Source organism: Lithobates pipiens, unplaced genomic scaffold (assembly GCF_037356315.1).
Source record: "Lithobates pipiens isolate NorthernLeopardFrog02 unplaced genomic scaffold, aLitPip1_a1.2 Scaffold_18, whole genome shotgun sequence".
NCBI lineage: Eukaryota > Metazoa > Chordata > Amphibia > Anura > Ranidae > Lithobates > Lithobates pipiens.
Window position 1 is genome coordinate 592,598,557 of NW_027507758.1, and position 19,744 is coordinate 592,618,300.

General features: G+C 45.7%; 1 protein-coding gene across 7 annotated transcripts in view; it reads right to left on the reverse strand.

Annotated features, from left to right (window-relative positions):
* Positions 1-19,744, reverse strand: part of LOC143989154 (fucolectin-like) — a 47,210-nt gene that overhangs the window by 19,045 nt on the left and 8,421 nt on the right. For 2 of the 7 annotated variants that reach the window (XM_077489181.1, XM_077489183.1), the window contains exon 2: positions 12,509-12,616. In XM_077489181.1, the coding sequence (XP_077345307.1) occupies positions 12,509-12,566 (58 nt within the window). In that variant the 5' untranslated portion in view covers positions 12,567-12,616. Of the gene's footprint in view, positions 1-12,508; positions 12,617-12,773; positions 12,920-15,711; positions 15,795-19,744 lie in introns of those variants that run through there. The other 5 variants (XM_077489186.1, XM_077489180.1, XM_077489185.1 and 2 more) reach the window with 4 other exon arrangements.

A 19,744-nucleotide genomic window follows, 5' to 3' on the forward strand; every position in this document is an offset into this window, starting at 1 on the left:
AATATTCCTTTAAATTTCATACCTGGGGTGTGTGTATAGTATGCCTGTAAAGGGGCGCATGTTTCCCGTGCTTAGAACTGTCCCTGCACAAAGTGTAATTTCTGCAGGAAAAAAAAGTCATTTAAAAGCACTCGCGCCTACAATGAATTGTCGGCTCCCCGTAATATAGAGAACAGTCATTGAAAGAAAAAAGCGTGGGGTTCCCCCGCATCAAATTAAAAAAAAAAATGACGTGGGGTTCCCCCCAAATATCCATACCAGACCCTTGAAAACTTTTTTTTGCATTGATACATGTCCCCTGGGGCTGGACTCAGGTCCCCAAACACTTTTTAGGACAATAACTTGCATATTAACCTTTAAAATGAGCACTTTTGATTTTGAACGTTCGAGTCCCATAGACTTTAATAGGGTTCTAAAGTTCACACGAAGTTTAGGTCTGTTCGCAGGTTCTGGTGCGAACCGAACCGAACCGGGGGTGATTCGGCTCATCCTTAGTGAAGGAGTCATATATTTTGCAAATGAGCAATCTCAGAACCTTCTTAGGCTAATCAACCATTGTCAGATTCTTCCCAAGAAAGATGTGGATAAACATGGCTGTATGATTCCTTCTTTGTTCAAGCAGACAGCGATTAAGATGATGGTGACCAAATTGTCACAATGAATTAAGCATGTGTTCAAGACACTCTAAAAGGAATTGCTGAATTCACCTTTTGCAAGGGCCATCTATTCTTGCAATGTCCAGTCTTCCTTTTAGGACCATTAAAACTGGTCTCAGAACCTTCTCAAGCCAATCAATCCTCTTCAGTCCCTTCTGAACAGCAAGATGAGGATGACCTTTGTCCTGATGTTTTATTACTCCTTTTGTAAGGTTGGTGAAATTCCTTTAAATAAAAGTGAAGCTGTGGAAGTATTTCAAGTACCTCCAGAGGACAGATTGACAATTCTCTTATGGTGGCTAAAAGTGCTCATTCTACGTGAATGGAGCATGTTGTCACAGCAGCATGTCAGTTATGCATTTTTGAACAGGGCTTGGAATCACTCCTTTGGTTGGTGTGAGACCTTGTAGGATTGGCCAGAGACATAACCTTACCATCAGAAGATGCTGTGCCCTTTAAGGACATACTCAATCACTGTATTATTCCTGACCATAGAAGGTGAAGCCTAAATTAAAACTGGTCAGTTTGGCTCCCTGCCTCAAGATGAACGTCTGTTGAGTTAAAGGAGAACGAACCGCAAGAATCAGTTTCCATGCTCACTCCATAGAGGTTAGCTTCTGCACTTCTAGCTGGGAGTCCAGGAAAAAATGGCAAGCCAGCACTAGGGATGAGCTTAGTATTTGAGTCGAACGCATGTTCGACTCGGACACCGGCTGTTCGCCCGTTCGGCGAAGCAAGAACTCTGTCGGCCGTTAGCGACAAATTCGTGTGGCTCTCACGGCCCACGATACACTGCGCCATCGCAGTGCATTGCTGGCTCCTGATTGGCCAAGCATGCACTGTGACCCTGCATGCTTGGCCAATCACAACGCCGGCAGCGAGGAGAGCCATGATTGGCCACAGACAGGATGCCTGTGGCCAATTATAGCTCAGGCTGTGTAGTACATGCCCCACACTATATAAGGCCGCCAGAGCGGCGGCCTTGTGTAGTGTTCCAGCATCTGCAGGAGTTAGTGGGTGTTGTCTGTGTGCCTTCAGCGCAGTATACACCTGTATCTACCTATATTGCTCTTCTCTAATTGAGACATCTGCAGGAGTTAGTGGGTGTTGTGTGCTTCCAGCGCAGTATACACCTATAGCTACCTATATTGCTGTTCTCTAATTGAACCATCTGCAGGAGTTAGTGGATGTTGTCTGTGGGCCTTCAGTGCAGTATACACCTGTAGCTACCAATATTGCTGTTCTCTAATTGAGCCATCTGCAGGAGTTAGTTGGTGTTGTGTGCCTCCAGCGCAGTATACACCTGTAGCTACCTATATTGCTGTTCTCGAATTGAGCCATCTGCAGGAGTTAGTTGGTGTTGTGTGCCTCCAGCGCAGTATACACCTGTAGCTACCTATATTGCTCTTCTCTAATTGAGCCATCTGCAGGAGTTAGTGGGTGTTGTGTGCCTCCAGCGCAGTATACACCTGTAGCTACCTATATTGCTGTTCTCTAATTGAGCCATCTGCAGGAGTTAGTGGGTGTTTTGTTCCTCCAGCACAGCACAATATACACCTGTATCTACTCTTTATTGCTGGTGTTCTATAATAAAGGCATGTGCAGGAGTTAGTGGGTGTTTTGTGCCTCCAGCACAGCATAATATACACCTGTATCTACTCTTTATTGCTGGTGTTCTATAATAAAGGCATCTGCAGGAGTTAGTGGGTGTTTTGTGCCTCCAGCACAGCACAGTATACACCGGTATCTACACTTTAATTGCTGGTGTTCTATAATAAAGACATATGCAGGAGTTACTGTGTGTTGTGTGCCTCCAGCACAGCACAATATACACCTGTATCTACCCTTTATTGCTGGTGTTCTATAATAAAGGCATCTGCAGGAGTTAGTTGGTGTTGTGTGCCTCCAGCCCAGTATACACCTGTATCTACCCTTTATTGCTGGTGTTCTATCATACAGGCATCTACAGGAGTTAGTGGGTGTTGTGTGCCTCCAGCACAATATACACTACCCAATTGCTGGTTTTCCTATCTCCCTGCAGGCCATTACCATGTCTGGAAGGCCAACAAGGAGAGGCAGACAGGCACGAGCCAATAAAAGAGGGCAAGCAGGCTCTGTATCTAGAGACAACAGTGCTGGTCGTGGACGCGATGCATCATCATCAGTACGTTGCTTGTCCTTATTTTCGGCAGCTGGACGTGTTAAGCCGCATCATGCCGAAGACTTGGTAGAGTGGATGACCAAGCCCTCTTCATCCTCATCCTCTCTCGCTCAGGGTACTAGCAAAGAAGCTGCCAACGCATCCTCTTCCCTCATCTCAATGTCATCATCAGTGACTCCTTCCCTAGACCCACCATGTCCTCATGAGGAGTCCCCCGAACTCTTTTAGCACAGTGTTGGGTACATGCTCCAGGACGATACCCAGTGTTTTGTAGGCTCTGATGATGATACTCAGCTAGAGGAAGGCAGTAGCGTGAGCGCAGAGAGAGGGGATGCTCAAGAAGGACAGCAATCTAGCAGTCATGTTCCACAAGCTGCAGCATACTGCCAGGTTTGCTCCAGTGATGAAGAGGGAGGGGATGATGAGGGCACTGACTCCACGTGGGTGCTTGGTAGAAGAGAGGAGGAGGTACATCACCAAAGAGGCAGGATGCCCTCCGGGGGCCAGCTTGGGGGCAGCACACCGACTGAATCACACCGCAGAGCTCCGCATGTGCAGGGCGCTGCCTCTGCACGTTATTCTAAAAGTTCTTTGGTGTGGGCTTTTTTGAGACGAGTACATCAGATCTCACCACTGCTATTTGCAACATATGTCTCAAGCGTATCTCGCGTGGCCAAAATATCAGCCGCTTGGGCACCACATGCTTGACCAGACATATGTTGACCTGCCATGCAGCTCGTTGGCAAGCTTACCTCAAAGACCCACACCAAAGAACAAAGCGGACCTCTCCTTGCTCCTCATCAGCTGGGATCTCCAACCCCACTAGACCTTCAGTCCTCTCTGAAACCTGCACTGAGAGGAATGAAGGTGTAGAATTAGGTGTGTCACAGCCAAGTGCTTGCGGGCACTCTGCTAGTAGTACACCCATGTCCGATTGTAGCAGCCAAATTTCCCTGCCCCAGCTGCTGGACCGTAGAAAGAAGTTCACTCCCAGCCATCCACATGCCCAGTGGTTGAATGCTAGCTTGGCTAAATTGCTAGCACTTCAACTTCTGCCTTTTCAGCTGGTAGATTTGGCCCCCTTCCGTGAGTTTGTGCAATGTGCGGTTTCTCAGTGGCAGGTCCTCAAATGCCACTTTTTCTCACGGAAGGCGATTCCAGTTCTCTACCGGCATGTGGAAGGCAATGTCCTTGCTTCGCTGGACAGGGCAGTCAGTGGTAAGGTGCATATTACCATTGACTCATGGTCCAGCAGGCATGGACAGGGATGTTACCTGTCTTTCACGACCCGTTGGGTCACTCTTGTGGCAGCTGGGAAGGATGCAGGACAAGGTGCAGTAGTGTTGGAGGTTGTTCCACCACCATGCCTCCAAAATGCTACTACTGGTTGTGACACACCTCTCTCCTCCACCCCCTCCTCTTCTTCTTCCTCCATGGCCTCTTCCAGTGCTCTGTCCTTGGAACCAGCGGTGCTCCGTAGGCGTACAAGGGGCTACGCAAGTACGCAGGCAAAACAATACCATGCCGTTCTTGTGCTGGTTTGTTTGAGGGACAGGAGCCACACTGGAGCAGATATTTTGTCAGCTCTACAGAGGCAGGCCAAGAGGTGGTTGACGCCACGCTAGCTTAAGCCAGGATTGGTGGTTTGCGACTGGCACCAACCTCCTCTCCGCCCTCCGACAGGGGCAACTGACCCATGTGCCCTGTGTGGCTCACGTCCTTAACCTGGTGGTGCAGCGGTTCTTGGGCAGGTCCCCGGGCTCACAGAATGTCCTGAAGCAGGCCAGGAAAGTCTGTGTCCATTTCCACTGATAATTTAATGCCAGTGCTCGGCTGGCTGAGCTCCAAAAGGAGTTGAACCTGCCCAAGAACCGCCTTATATGTGACATGCCCTCCAGGTGGAACTCAACATTGGCCATGCTGCAGCAGCTGCACATGCAGCAGAGGGCTATCAATGAGTACCTGTGCAACTACGGCACCAGGACAGGGTCAGGGGAGCTCAGTATTTTCTCACGACACCAGTGGGGCATGATCGGGGATACATGCACTGTCCTATCACCGTTTGAGGAGGCCACATGGATGGTGAGCAGTGACAGAGTGACATTGCATGCAACAGTGACACTGTACCTCTTGTCCACCTGTTCGAGCATACGCTGCGTGGAGTAATGGACAGGGCACTTGAGGCAGGAAGAGGAGGACTTCCTTGCCTCTCAAGGCCTCCTTTATCCAGGCAGTGTTCCTACTGTCCCACCCATCACACAGGAAGAGGATGAGGAGGAGGAGGAAGAGGATGATTATGTCAGCATGGAGGTGGAGCCTGGCACTGAGCATCAGTAGCAGCAGTCTTGTAGGTATGATTTACAATCCCAAGAACCCCGTGGACTTGTACCTGGCTGGAAGGAGGTAGCTGGGGATCATGTTGTCCTTAGTGACCCAGAAGACTCCGGACCGAATGCCTCAGCTAACCTACGCTGCATGGCCTCCCTGATCCTGCAAAGCCTGCGGAAGGTTCCTCGTATTCTTTGGACTGGCTGGCCACTCTCCTTGATCCACGGTACAAGGGTAAGGTTGCCTACCTTATCTTGCTGTCGCAGAGGGAGCAGAGGATGAGACATCTCCTGGAGGCCTTGCAGAAAGGTCTGTGCAACCCGTTCCCAGAGACTGGGAGGTTACAAACTCCTGGTCCTGGACAACGTGTTGCTGAGGCTTCGGTCAGAAGGAGCGGTGGAGAAGGTGGCCGTCTGATCGATGCGTTCAGACAATTTTTTAGTCTGCAGCCCCAAGGTATGATCGGTTCCAGCAACCATGATGATTTACGTGATGCAGAAATACCTAGGGACAAGGTCAGACTTGGACACCTTTCTCACCGAAAATCTTCTGGCTTACTGGGTCTTGAGGATGGATCACTGGCCAGAGCTTGTACAGTATACTACTGGCCTGTCCTGCATCCAGCGTTCTTTCAGAACGCACCTTCAGTGCTGCTGGTGGCTTTGTAACCGATCACAGGGTGCGCCTGTCCACCGACTTGGTTGATTGACTGACCTTCATAAAGATGAATCAGTCTTGGATCACCACCAGCTACCAAGCACCTGAAGCTGATGTAACCGAAATTTTTTTTTTTAAATATCACATCCCTTCAAGACTGCCTATGCTGATGCTGAGTGACTGTCCTGTTATGTTGACTGTCTATCCTCTTCCTCCTCTGCTGATATCTTAGAAGAACATTTTTGTTTCTGGGTGATGCCACCAGCCCAATTTTTCAGCCCCTGTTTAACAGGGACGTGTAATTACAATTTTTGATGCAATACTTTGCAGCAGAGCTCATTCCTGCACTCCAAATAGAGTATATGAGAGAGGTTGCAGTGTCGTGGCACCAGCACCAGTGCCTAAGGCCCAATTTTTCAGCCCCCGTTTAACAGGGGCATGTAATTACAATTCTTGATATAATATTTCACAGCAGGGCCCGTTCTTGTGCCCACCGAGAGTAACTGTGAGGACTTATAGTGTTGTGGCACCAGCACCACCACTACAACCACCAAAGGCCCAATTTTTCTACCACTGTTCAACAATGGCATGTAATTACAATTCTTGATATAATCGTTCACAGCAGGGCGCTCCAGCGCCCACCAAGAGTCACTTTGAGGGTTTACAGTGTTGTGGCAGCACCAACACCTTGTTCCGCCATTTCTGCAGAGCATATAGGGCAGGCCCCTACTTTCAAACATCCAACTTACAAACGTCTCCTACTTGCAAAAGGAAGTGAGATAAAAAAAGACGGATGGCAAAACAAATTATACAGGGGTGGTAACCCTTCCCTATGTTTTCCAAAAAGCTTAAAAATTGATTTTTTGACTGGAGCTACACTTTAAAAATGTACCAGTTCAAAATTAGAAACCTACACAGTCCCTGTCTTGTTTGCACCGCCTGTATACTCCTGTTCTGAGTATATAGGGCCTGGGGGCCCCACGCCTTTCCTTTTATTAATATGGGTATGGGGGTTCCCCTTAATATCCGTACAAGACCCAAAGGGGCTGGTAATGGGCAGGGGGGCTACCTATGCCATTTTTCTCAATTATTTTCATCCATATTGCCAGAAACCAGATATTACATTAAAACCGCAAGCAGTTTTAAATTACTTTTTTTAAATGTCATTTTGTGCAGGAACAATTCTAAACACGGGAAACACGTGCCACTTCACAGGCATACTACAGACCCCCCCCCCTCAGGCAGTTTTTAAAAACATTTTCCCCAAACACTTTTTTGGACAATATCTTGCATATTAGCCATTAAAATTAGCACTTTTTATTGGGAACGTTCGAGTCCCATAGACTTCAATGGGGTTCTAAAGTTCGCACAAATTTTTGGTCCGTTCCAAAGTTCTGGTGCGAACTGAACCGGGGGGTGTTCGGCTCATCCCTAGCCAACACATAATCCAAGAAGTCAGTGAAGAGCTCCATGTCAGGATGCTTTTTGGTAATTTGGGGATTATGCTACCCATACATGTCTTATGGGCACTTTTTGGCTCCTCTTTGGGTACGGCTTTGGTGATAGACACATGATTCCTTAAGGCAAACATATTTGTAGGCCATATTTGGAGATCTTTCATCTCTCACATCTCAGATTGAGCCGTAGAAATTGCCTTGCTCCAGCAGGTCAGGTAGGCTCAGTTGAACTCTCGCCCTCTTTCAAGTCGGGTTTCTGAACAAGTGGCTAAACTTGTGGTTGGAGAAGCAAAATCTTTTGCAATTTCATTTGTTTCTGATGACCTAGTGGCTGGTGGTGCAATCAGACACCAGCAGAATACTAGGAGAGCCCTACTTAAAGAGCAATGGGCTTGGTGCCAATGACCTTTTTTAAGGGTCCAAGATGGTGTCCAACATCCTGAAGTTGAGAGCAGCATTTCAGGCTCTCCTAGCCTTCAGTTACCTCATCTGGGACAAACCTGTCCTGGTGAAGTTAGCCAGCACAATGACTCTGGCCTACATCAGGAAACAAGGCTCAGTCACTCGCTCCTAATGCAGGTTTCTGTGATTCTATAGTCAATCTTCTGCAGCTATCTGCAACCTATGTGCCTGGTCAGAAGATTCTTTAGGTAAACTATTTGTCCAGGACAATTCTGGACAACAATGAATGTTCCAGATTGCTGCTAGTCTTTCAAGAACTAACAGAGCTTTGTGTTTTCTTCCAGAGGTAGACCTGGAAGAAACAGGTGTTGGGCATTCATTGGCCAATAAAAGACTGCTGCTGGGTTCACCAGATTGCTGGATTGTCATCAATCTTCTTGTGCTCTTGAACCACTGTGGGTGCTTCCTTTGATCACCTGTTGTTGACCCAGCTTGCCCTTGACCTATCTGATCTTTGCTCCTGGCATTGACCCCTGGCTTGTTCTACCAACTTGTAACTGCTACTTACCTGTTCATCTGTGTATGACCCTGGCTTGCATTACAGTCTTTTTTAATATTTACCTGATCACCTGTGTATGACCTCGGTTCGTTCCTGTTCCTGCTACCCGTCTCCGCTACTGACTGATCCACCATGTTGACCCCTGGCCTGGCTTCCATTACCATTTCCTGTGTGCATTGTTGCCAAGTACACCTGGAGTTCCTGAGAGACATCTGCCTTACCATGCATCCTGCCTATCCCGGTGTTCATCATCAGAACAGCTCTTCAGTACACTACTGGCAACCTGTGATTCTTTGGGCACTGCACTTCCTGTACCACCTTCAGGGGTGCGCTGCACTTAGCCACAAGGGGAGCCCTCTCAGCACCTAGGCTTCCAACCAGGTACATGACATAAATACCAAGTTGCTGAAGTTCTATTCCAGGGTTCAGAATCCACAGGCCATCGGGGTGGAGGTGCTGATAGCAGAGTGGATCTCCAAGACAGCTTATGCCTTTCTGTCGCTCTCTCTGATTCTCATATTCCTGCTGAGGCTGTGGCGGGGGAAGTTCTGGTGATGATCCCAGATTAGCCAAAGGGGCCTTGGTACCATCTACTCCTCCTAATGAGTGTCAAGGATTGACTCCCTCTGCACATTGAATCTTCTCCAAAGTCCCATTTGTCCAGAACCTAACAGGCTCAAGCTGATGGCTTGGGTCTGGAGAGGCAGAGGCGAATAGATCTTGAATGCTCTGTAAAGGTTGAGAATATTCTTACAGAAGCAAGAAAGGACAACGCTAACAGTGCCTATAGTAGAATATGGCATAAACTCACAGGATTGCTGCTGATCAAGGTTTTACACTGGACTCTTCAGAAGTCTGTCACATTCTGCTGGTGGAGCTTGAATTAGGTCTATGCGTAAGTATGCTATAGGCCCACATTTTAGCTAGCTCTGCCTTCAACAGCATACAGTGGACATCCAACACTTGATTATACTGTTTTTCAAGATGCAATTTGGTTGAAACCACCCTAAGGGATTGTTGTTCATGAAGGATCTACCATTAGTGTTGGACCTTTTTGCATCGGATGACTTCAAACAAAGTGGCACCACTCATTGAAAACTGCTTTCCTGGTGGCAATTACATCAGCTAGAAGACAGTCTGTATTAGTGGTCTTGGGGTTTAAAGAACCCATGCTCATGTTCTTCCCGGACAGGGTGGTACTCATGCCAATGCTAAAATTTGTGCATGAAGTGGCCTTCAGAGTCCATATCACACAAGAAGTTGTCCTTCCTACGTTCCTTTTGGAGAGTACCCAAGAAGTTAGCCCATCGGATGTGGGCCAAGCTTTAAAATGTTACATCAAGGTGACTTCTGGCATCAGGAATTTAGAGCATCTGTTTGTCATTTGCATAATGATTTCACGGCTTCCAACAAGATTAGTGCCTCTTGGTTGGTGAAGCCATCTCCTTGGCCTACAAGTTGAAAGGGTTGGCTGTGCCAAGGAGATCACAGCACTCTACACTAGGAGGGTCTTGAGCATCCATATATACGTTCATGGCTCATTACTGTATAGAATTAGCCCTAATTACAGTTGAGTTTGGCAGAGGCATCCTGGCTTCTGTTTTTAGCCAGAATTAAGGGGTGTGTAGCATTATCCCTCCCCTGTGTGGCCTGTAAGTTCCCAGCACCATATCTGAATGGACACACAGAGCTGTGACTCGGCTGCAGTGCCCCCATAGGAAGCTGCTAACTGTGGGGGCACTTGATAGGAGGGAGGGGCCAGGAGCAGCAAAGAGAGACCTGAGAAGAGGAAAATCTGGGCTGTTCTGTGCAAAACCAACTGCACAGAGGAGGAAAGTACTGTATAACATGTTATTAAAAAACAAAACAAAAAACAAAACAAGACTTTACAATCACTTTAAGGTTCTGGAAGCAGGGGGGGCTATACCCAGCTGTGCTGACATGGAGTTCATCAGGAAAGGAAAATTACAGTAAGTATCTGTCATTCAATTTTTTTGACTCCAACCGTGCCCACCATGCCAGAGAAGCATGCAGTGCAGAGCTGTTATTCGATAAGTTCACTGGACATTTACAAAAACATTTTAAAGAAAACCTTCCCCCCACGGCTCTTTTATGGATAACTTCATAAAGATGACATATGAAGTCCTTCTTTTGTCCTCCTTGTGGTGCTTCTCTGCTGCCTGTGCACCCGCTTCCTTGCCACCATTTAGAATTTTTTTTCTGGGGTCCGCTCAAAATATAACCTCATTTTGCACATGCGCCATATTTCATTAGATTTGTATTTCATTACTTTTTTTTTGTTTACAAAAGTTTTATTAAAATCTTGACAGACAAAATTGGTACACAATGGTTACTTTGTTACAAAAAGTGTAGTCATACAAAGTATTACAGATTAGAAATGGTAAATTCAATGGATGCTTTCAAAGCTGTATTTCCAATCAAAAGCAAAGTGAGAAAAATGATATAAAAAAGGTCAGGAAAATTAGGAGGGGTCCCAATGTGACCATTTTTTATTAAAAATATGCATATTATCTTGAAGGGTATGATGGATTCTTTCAGTGAGTTTGATGGTTTCCATTCTGGATAGAACTTGAGACCAAATAAGGTCTTTAGATTTCTAATTAAAAGCAATCATCCAATGAATGGCACTGAATAAAGAGTGAATAAGTCTGATACAGGATTTTGGAGTATTGAGAATGGAAGCAAAAAGGAGGCATATAGAAGGTGTTATCTCAATTATTTGACCTGAAATTTTGTTAATAATATTGTTTGCAGTTTGCCAAGTTGGTTTGAGGTGTTTACACCCCCAAAAAGCGTGCAACAGTGTTCCAGGTTCGGAACAGCCCCTAAAGCAGTTAGGGGAGACTGTGGGATAGAAATTATTTAGTTTCTGGGGGGTGAGATACCACCTGGTTAGAAGTTTTATAGGAGTTTCTCTAATTGACATGGCACGATTACTCTTGCAGAGATTATCATACATAACATCCCAACTTTGGGTTGAAAATGTGCAATCAAGGTCAGATTCCCATTGAAGCATAGGACCTGATTTCTCTGGAGTAGAGATACCATTTAAATGACTATACAACAATGAGATGATACCTTTATTACGAGGGTAATTGATACAGATTTGTTCAAAATTCGTGTAATGCCCCGTACACACGAGCGGACTTTTCGACATCCAAACTCCGACGGACTGAGTCCGGCGGACTATCCGATCGTGTGTGGGCTGCAACGGACTTTAGCGAAGCTAAAGTCTGACGGACTTTAGAAATGAAGCATGCTTTAAATTTTCCCGACGGAACTCCGCCGGACCCGGTCCCCTTTGAAAAATCCGCTCGTGTGTGTGCTACTCCGACGGACTAAAACCGACGCTAGGGCAGCTATTGGCTACTGTCTAGGAACTTCCTACGTCGAATCCAGTCGTACGTCATCACGTTCGACTCCGTCGGAGTTTGGTGTGATGGTGTGTGGTCAAGTCCGTTCGGTCGAAAAGTCCGCCAGAACTCCGTCGGAACTCCGGCGGAACTCCGGCGGAACTCCTTTGGAGGTCTGTCAGACTTAATCCCTCTCGTGTGTACGGGGCATAAGGGGGATGTAGCGTAAGGGAGTAGTGATCTTCAGAGAATCTCTTAATTTAATTGTAGCCATGGAGTTCGGAAAGGTGGGAAACCATATTGTTCTTGAAAGTAATTGAACAAAGGGAATTTCAGATTTTTAGTGAGAGATCTAAGGGAAGTTAATTTGTTATTGGTCCATAATATGAAACCGTTGTAATCACTATAAGCCTGTGGGAGTCTGGGATCACCCAAGAATGCGACCAGGGGTGGGAGATTTGAAACTAATTTAAAATTAACTTTATGTTTGGGCCAGAGTTGTATAGAGTGTGCAACTATAATATTGCATTTAATTATTTTCGTTGTGCATTTTCGTTGTGCATTTTCGTATTTTCGTTGTTTTCCATATACGTTCTTTATGATAATTCGTTGTTCTTTCAAATTTTTAGTAAAACGTTCATTCATTCGTATGTTTACGAATTAGAATATAACGAATTTTGCCAAATAACGAATTCATAACTAAACTAATTGCACATGTCTAATTAAAATATATTTTACAGCTTAGTGAATCAACCCTATTAAAAGTAAAGATTACTGTATTGTTAAGTCACTGTCTGCATTATTCCTTAGAGAAAAAGACATTAGTTACAAGAATAATCAGGGGGTGAGGGATTGTGCTAAGTGCCCAAGTGAATAAAAAAAAAACTGGTTGTAACATGAATATATGTACTTACAAATCTTATTACTGCTGGCTATTGTCCACAAGAAGGTGAAAATGATCCATTGATTCATGATTTTTAAATGACTTCCAGTTGTTGATCGATGACTTGGGTGAGTCTACACTAAAAGATAAAACACTAGTTACATAGATGAAACAAGAAGAATGTTCACTCATTCTATGAATTGCTTATTGGGATCCCTATATTTTGCTTCACGCAACTTAGCCCCATTAAAAAAATAATGTACAAAAAGTTCCCTATGAAGCCATTGAACAACTACCTTTTTGGGGAGCCCAAGCAAAATCTTCAGTTTTTGTCACTTTCAGGAGGGTTGGATGCTTGTGTCTCCCCTCAAAAGCTTCTAGCCCTAGGTCACTACAGAACACAGTAGTGACATTTTTGGCCATGAAGTAACCAATGGTTGAGCTGTGGGAAACGAGACAATCAATATCAGAAGTATTTAAGCTATGAAGATTCTACCGGAGGTTGTAGCACTTGAAGACTGTGAGGCTGGGTTCACACTGCCATATGGAGCGGCTCACAGCAGGGGACCAGTGTGTCCCTGTTCACCGTTTCAGGTCCAATTTCGGTCCGAATTTTTGGATGAATTCGGACCTGAAATAGACCAGAAGACGCACAGGACTCCTGTGCAATTCGCTCCGGAGCCTCTCTGGAGATGTTTGAACCAACTCCACTGAGAGTCATAGTCTCCTGACATGTGAATTAGATGTGGGGAAACCCGCATCCAAGTCGCATATATGTGAACCCAGCCTGAAGAATGAACTCACTTTCTACTGGAAAAGTGAGTATTTTTTTTTTGTATAATTTTTATTTTCGTTTTCAAGTTTGAACAGATTATCCCAATAAGGTAACATTAATGGGAGATGTAGGGGAAGGTAAAGGGAGGGTAGTTGAGGGGGGGACAAGGGAACAGATGTACATTCAACATGGTCCGAGTGCAGACGGACAACCGTGTCAACTGGAAGGCATCTCCACTCGTTGTGCTTAGACAGACGCCCCACCTGTCCCGAACACTCGGTCTATATGGACAGGCCTCCCCTCCAAACTGGAAGGGGGTGCGGTTTTCTTCAACCAGTAGTTCAGAGTCCTTGTATAGATGTCTCCCTCATTTCAAACAGCTTAAGTGAACTCGGAGGACCTGGGTTGGTCTAAAACCTGGTGACATACCAGGTGACTCAAAAGGCGGACACTAGGTATCCTAAAGTTATACCATAATAAAGAACCAAGTAAAAGAGAAAAAAATAAATAAAATTAAAAACCCAAAATAAATAAAATTAAAAACTGGCACACACATTTACAGACGAAAGACTGGGTCTCCCTTGAAAACTCATTCTCTGCATGCCCCATTAATAGAACACCCTGGCTCAAACAAAAGACCATACCAAACACCCTCATGAGACACCCAACAATAGGTCCCACATTAGAATGCTTCGCACAAGCCAATCGGAAATTTAAACTTTCTAAAGTACCAGGACCCCTCTCGCCGATCCTACTCAACCCACAATTCCCGCCCGGGATGCAACATCACTCACTAACACGGAAGCAACCAGAAATAGGCATACGCTTACACCACATATTACAGAACGGTAAGTTACAAACCCACGAAATTGTAAACACACATTGGGCCTCACCAAACCTAAACCCATTGGAATATATGCAGCTCAGACACTTCGTTAACAAGATACTAAATGAACCAGACTTCTCTAACACACTATCTGATTTTGAAGACCTATGCCTAAGTCAATCCCCGCAGCGACACACCATTTCTAAAATTTATAACATGCTGTGGGACAACACCCAAGCTGACGAGGGAACAATGTGCAAAGTGTGGGAAAGAGACCTCGCAAGAGAAATAACCAGCAACAATTGGGAAGACATATACAGAAATGCACATAAAAGCTCCATAAACGTTTCTATCCAAGAAACTTGTTACAAAATTACCACACGGTGGTACCGCACCCCCGCCACCCTCCACAAATTCAATTCTGCTCATCCAAACACATGCTGGCGATGTCAAGAGACATCAGGTGACCTTCTACACATTTGGTGGACATGTCCGCTCATCCAAACCTTTTGGACTCAAGTCCATACATACATCAAGAATATTACCACAGATGTGCTAGAATACTCACCTGCACAATATCTTTTGCATCTCCAGAACCCAAGCGAAAATTCATACCTCAAATCATTAGCTGTGATGCTTGTCAATGCAGCCAAAATGTGCATACCCCCTCTATGGGGAACATCTAAAACACCCTCCATCACGGACTGGTTCAAAAGAATAAACAAAATAGCAGAAATGGAAGAACTCATAGCTATGTCACGAAACACCCCACACAAATTCTCCACACGCTGGGCCTGCTGGAACCATTTCAAATCCACTACAGATTACACTCAGAAAATGTACAGCTAAAGCAACGACCCAAACAGATCAATGTCCATAAAATACACGACCACGCTCAAGTCACAAGATACCCACCCGGATGAAACATATAATGACATTATCATAGACATGTTATCTCATCACTAAGGAAATTCTTTTATACACGACCCAACATTAAATGAACACAAAAGTTAACTACACAAACAGAAACCATCCATTCACAGCAAGTCTCTAGCAGCCGTGTTTACAAACTGAAACTGTTACCGAATAGATACATGCACTCAATCCCTACTCCCATATCCTATGTGTGACAACTGTTTTAACATACTAAAGTATGGTGTGCGGGTCACACACATACCAATTACAGCAGACCAGTAATACTCATATGTTTTGCATTAAGCATATCCCTCAGATTGCTCCTCCCCTAACATCCCCCCCCTCCCACACCCTACTTCCTCCTCCTTCCCACATTAGTGGTTGAGTATTGTTTCCCCTACCTTTTTTTCCTTTTTTTTTTTGTTATATAACTGTTCAACTCAATGTCATATATATTTGTATATCTACTAAAATACAAATATTATTCAAATTAGATCATATATTATGTGAAAATCTTTGTATGTTCTCATAAATGTATTACGTTATGACTTTATCATTGTATTATTGAGAAAAAAAAAACAAATAAAATTTCTTTGGAAAAAAAAAAAAACCCAAAACAACACACATAGCCAGCAAAAAGATAGAGTGGTGAAAAGGGAATAGTAGGAGAAAAAAAAAAGGCTAGGGGGAAGGAAGAGGTATATGCAAAGGGTCTCACCAAATTCGCTAATGTCCACTTTTAAGTAGAGCCTGTAGTTGCTGATGGAAGGTTCGCCTGGACAAGTCTCCCAAAGGATGGATCTGCTAGAGCAAGAAGTGTGACATCTAAACTATATGAGGCCATAGTTGTGTCTTGTACGTGGGTTCTCCATGCTGCCTATGTAAGCTCAAATTTTCCACGGGTGTCTCGGCAGGTGGCTAACCAACTCTCTGCCTCCATGATCTCCCCCACCTTCCCCAACCAGTCCTGCTCACTTGGGATCTGCGGGCTTTTCCAGTGTAGTGGTATTAGATGTTTTGCAGCATTGAGGAGGTGGGGGAGAGCACTCCTTTTATATTGAGACAGGGGCAGGGGAGGGATGTGGAGCAGAAAGTGCTTCGGTAGGGCCGGGATATCTATACCTAGGCTGTCTAAGCCCGCGTACACACGGTCAGAGATTTTGCCAACCAAATCCGTCGGATTTTGCCCGTCGGATTTAGTACGATGGATTGTGTCCGAAACTGTTGCATACACACGGTTGGGCCAAGTTGGCGAAAAATCCGATCTTTCAGAACGTGATGACGTAATTTCGTTACGATGGGACTACATTCAGGCTAGTAGCCAATAGCTTTGATGTAGGAATTTGATCTGAGCATGCTTGGAACTTGGTCCGATGAAAATGCTCTACACATGATCGGATTAGGTCCGTCCGGCCCAGTTGGTCGGAAAATCTTTCCAACATGTTGGAAAATTGGGTCGGACGGCGATTCGGACGGAATCAGTCCGATGCATACCACACACAGTCGGATTATCTGATGACACAGTCTGATAAGACTCATTCCGACAGATTCTCCGACCGTGTGTACAAGGGCTAAGATGTGTTTTCTAACCATGGTCCAAAAAGGCATTAACACAGGACATTCCCGCCAGATGTGAAGGAATGTACCTTTCATTCCACACCCCCTCCGTTGGAGGCGGTGGGGAAGATTCTAGCCAGGGTGGTGGGTACCCTGTACCATCTCGATAGGATTTTGTAGTTATTTTCTTGGGACTTAGTGTCTATTGAGCTTGAGTGAGTCAGGCGGTACAGGTGGTGGAGCTGGTCTTCTGTGAAATCGTGTTGGAGGTCTTTTTCCCACGCTTTAACATAAAGGGGTTTGGGGCTGGTTGTAGCTGTCTCTAGCAATCTGTATAGTGCCGAGATTGCCCACATACTTTCAAATTCTGTCAATGTGGTTCTGATTTGTGTTCGTCTATGGCATTTGGATATGAAGGTCTCTAATTGGCGGTGTCTCCAGGAGTCAAAGGGGAAGCTACCATATCGTTCCCGCAGAATGTAGAGTGAGGTCGCCGAGCCCCTCTCTACAAATCTTTCCAGGCTTACAGTCCCATCTCTCCTCCAAGTTCTGAGCGAGGCTATCTGTTCCCCTGGAGAGAACCACAGGTATCCACCCACTGGTGCCAGTAGGGATGTTTGTGGTGCCAGGGCTAGGCGTGTGTTCACTCTATCCCATATTTTTAGGGAGTGATCTGTCAATGGGGAGACCCAATCGGAGAGCCCCCTGTCTCCAGCAGGGACCCAGGGTGCATAGGATAGGTCTCTGCCCACCATTGTTTTCTCCAGGGGAACCCACAGCATAAGGGGCGTATGAAACTTCCAATTTAAAATACGCTGTAGGGCGATCGCTTGGTAGTATTGGAGTATGTTGGGTATGCCTAAGCCCCCCTTTAGTTTGGTTCTTTGGAGCTTTGCCAAAGTGAGACGTGGCTTCTTGCCACTCCATACAAACTTAATAAAGAGGCTACGTAAATCCATAAAGAAGCGTTTTGGTATATGGATCGGTATCATTTGCAAGAGAAAAAGGATGCGGGGCAGAATGGTAATTTTTAGGATGTTTGTTCGTCCCACCCAGGTAAAGAGTGTCTTGTCCCATGTCATTAAGTCATGAGAGATCTTCTTAAGTAGGGGTATGTAGTTGTGTGTGTACAGGGAATCCGGCCGATCTGTGAGCTGGATACCTAAATATTTCATAGAGGGGATGGCCCACGTGAACGGGAATGATCCTTTCAGAGAGTCCGTCATGGTCGTCGGGATGGTTATTGGCAATATTTCAGATTTTGTGTATTTTATCCGAAAATTGGATACCTCTCCATATGCAGTTAGTTCTCCCATCAGGTTCGGCAACGAGACTTGGGGGTCTACTATATGAAATAATATGTCATCTGCATATGCAGAGAGTTTGTGCCCGAGAGAGCCCGCCTGTACCCCCTTGATGTTTTGATTGGCCCTAACCTTCTGTAGTAATGGTTCTAAGACCATTGCGAACAGAAGGGGTGAGAGAAGGCATCCCTGTCTCGTGCCGTTTCGGATAGGGAACAGCGAGAAGAGGCCCCCATTCACCTTAACCTGGGCAGTGGGGGATACATAAAGGGCCGAGATCCATCGCAGCATGTGTGAGCCCAGGCCGGACCCCCGAAGCACAGCGCTCAGAAAATCCCAATCCATGCAATCGAATACCTTCTCTGCATCTGTAGACAAAATTAGGTATGCAGGCATCCGATCGCGTGTACGTGCCCAATGGATAAGCTGGAGTGCTCTGTTGGAGTTGTCTCTAGCTTCCCTTCTCATTATAAAACCTGTCTGATTAGCATGAATCAATTTGAGTAACAAATGTTTCAGGCGGTTGGCGATAATTTTAGAGAAGATTTTAAGGTCTGTGTTCAGGAGGGAGATTGGATGATAACTTTGCGGTTGGGTGGGATCTTTCCCTTCTTTTGGGAGCACTGTAATGTGTGGCAGTGAGGTCTCCTGTGGTAGAGATCCACTGGCAGCTAGGGAGTTAAGGAGGGCACAGAGAGGGGTCTGTATTTTGTCAAAGAACTTTAGATAGTAGGCCCTGGTGAAGCCGTCAGGTCCAGGGCTTTTTCCAGTAGGCAGAGATTTAACAGTGGCTAGTATTTCGGCTGTAGTGATTGAGCGTTCTAAATCATTCATCTGTTCTTGGGACAGGGTGGGGAGCCCTATGGATGAAAGGTATGTTTTTATGCGGGACTGTTTAAGAGCTATATCTGCTGGAGAGGAGGCGGAGTCCAGGTTGTACAGGTTTGCATAATAGTCACGAAACATAGATGCTATTTTTGATGTGTGCTGTGCGGGTTCTCCCGCGGGAGAGTGTAATTTATGCACATGTGCTAAAAGCCTTTTTTTGCAAAGAGCTTGAGCCAGTAACCTGCCGCACTTGTTGCCGTGCTCATAGTAAGTGTGGACCAGGTAGCATAATTTGCGATTTATTTTACGGTCTAGCATTTTAGAAAAGAGCTGTCTTAGCTCAGTCAGGTGCCAGAATTCTTCAAGATCTGACGTTCTTTTATGTCTAAGCTCCGTGCATTGTAACGCCTGCAGTACCCTCTGGAAGTCTGCCTGCCTCTCCTTACTAAGTTTAGCTCTCAGGGTGATAAAAGCACCCCGGACTACCGCTTTATGGCCTTCCCAGAGAATGCCTTCATTCACCTCCCCATTGGAATTTTCTGCAAAATAATGTGTCAGAGTCTCCTGTACTCCTGTCACCACTCTCAGGTCATCCAACAGTTTCTCATTCAGTTGCCTTGTCCTCGCTTTAGTCATGGCCTGGGCCAGTGAGAGCGTGAGTGTCACTGGGTCATGGTCTGAGATCGTTATCCCGTCTATGGTTGCTCTTAATATTAAGTCAAGGGTACCTTGGTCCACTAGTAATAGATCAATTCTAGTGTACACCTTGTGCACTTTGGAGTAGTAGCTATAGTCCCTCTCAGAAGCATGTAACGCTCTCCAGCAGTCCACCAAGGTGTATCTCTGGAGGGACTTCCGGAAGTGTCACAAGAAAGCGTGGGTGTGTGATGACCTATTCGCCGAAGTGTCCAGCGTGGGGTCAGGGCTAACATTAAAGACCCCACCCAGGATTCTTCCCTCCCAGAAGTCCGCCAGTTTAGAGAGGACCTGGTCTATGAATGTGAGTTGTTGGGTATTAGGGGCATATACTGTGGCGAATGTCTGTCCCATTATAACGCATTT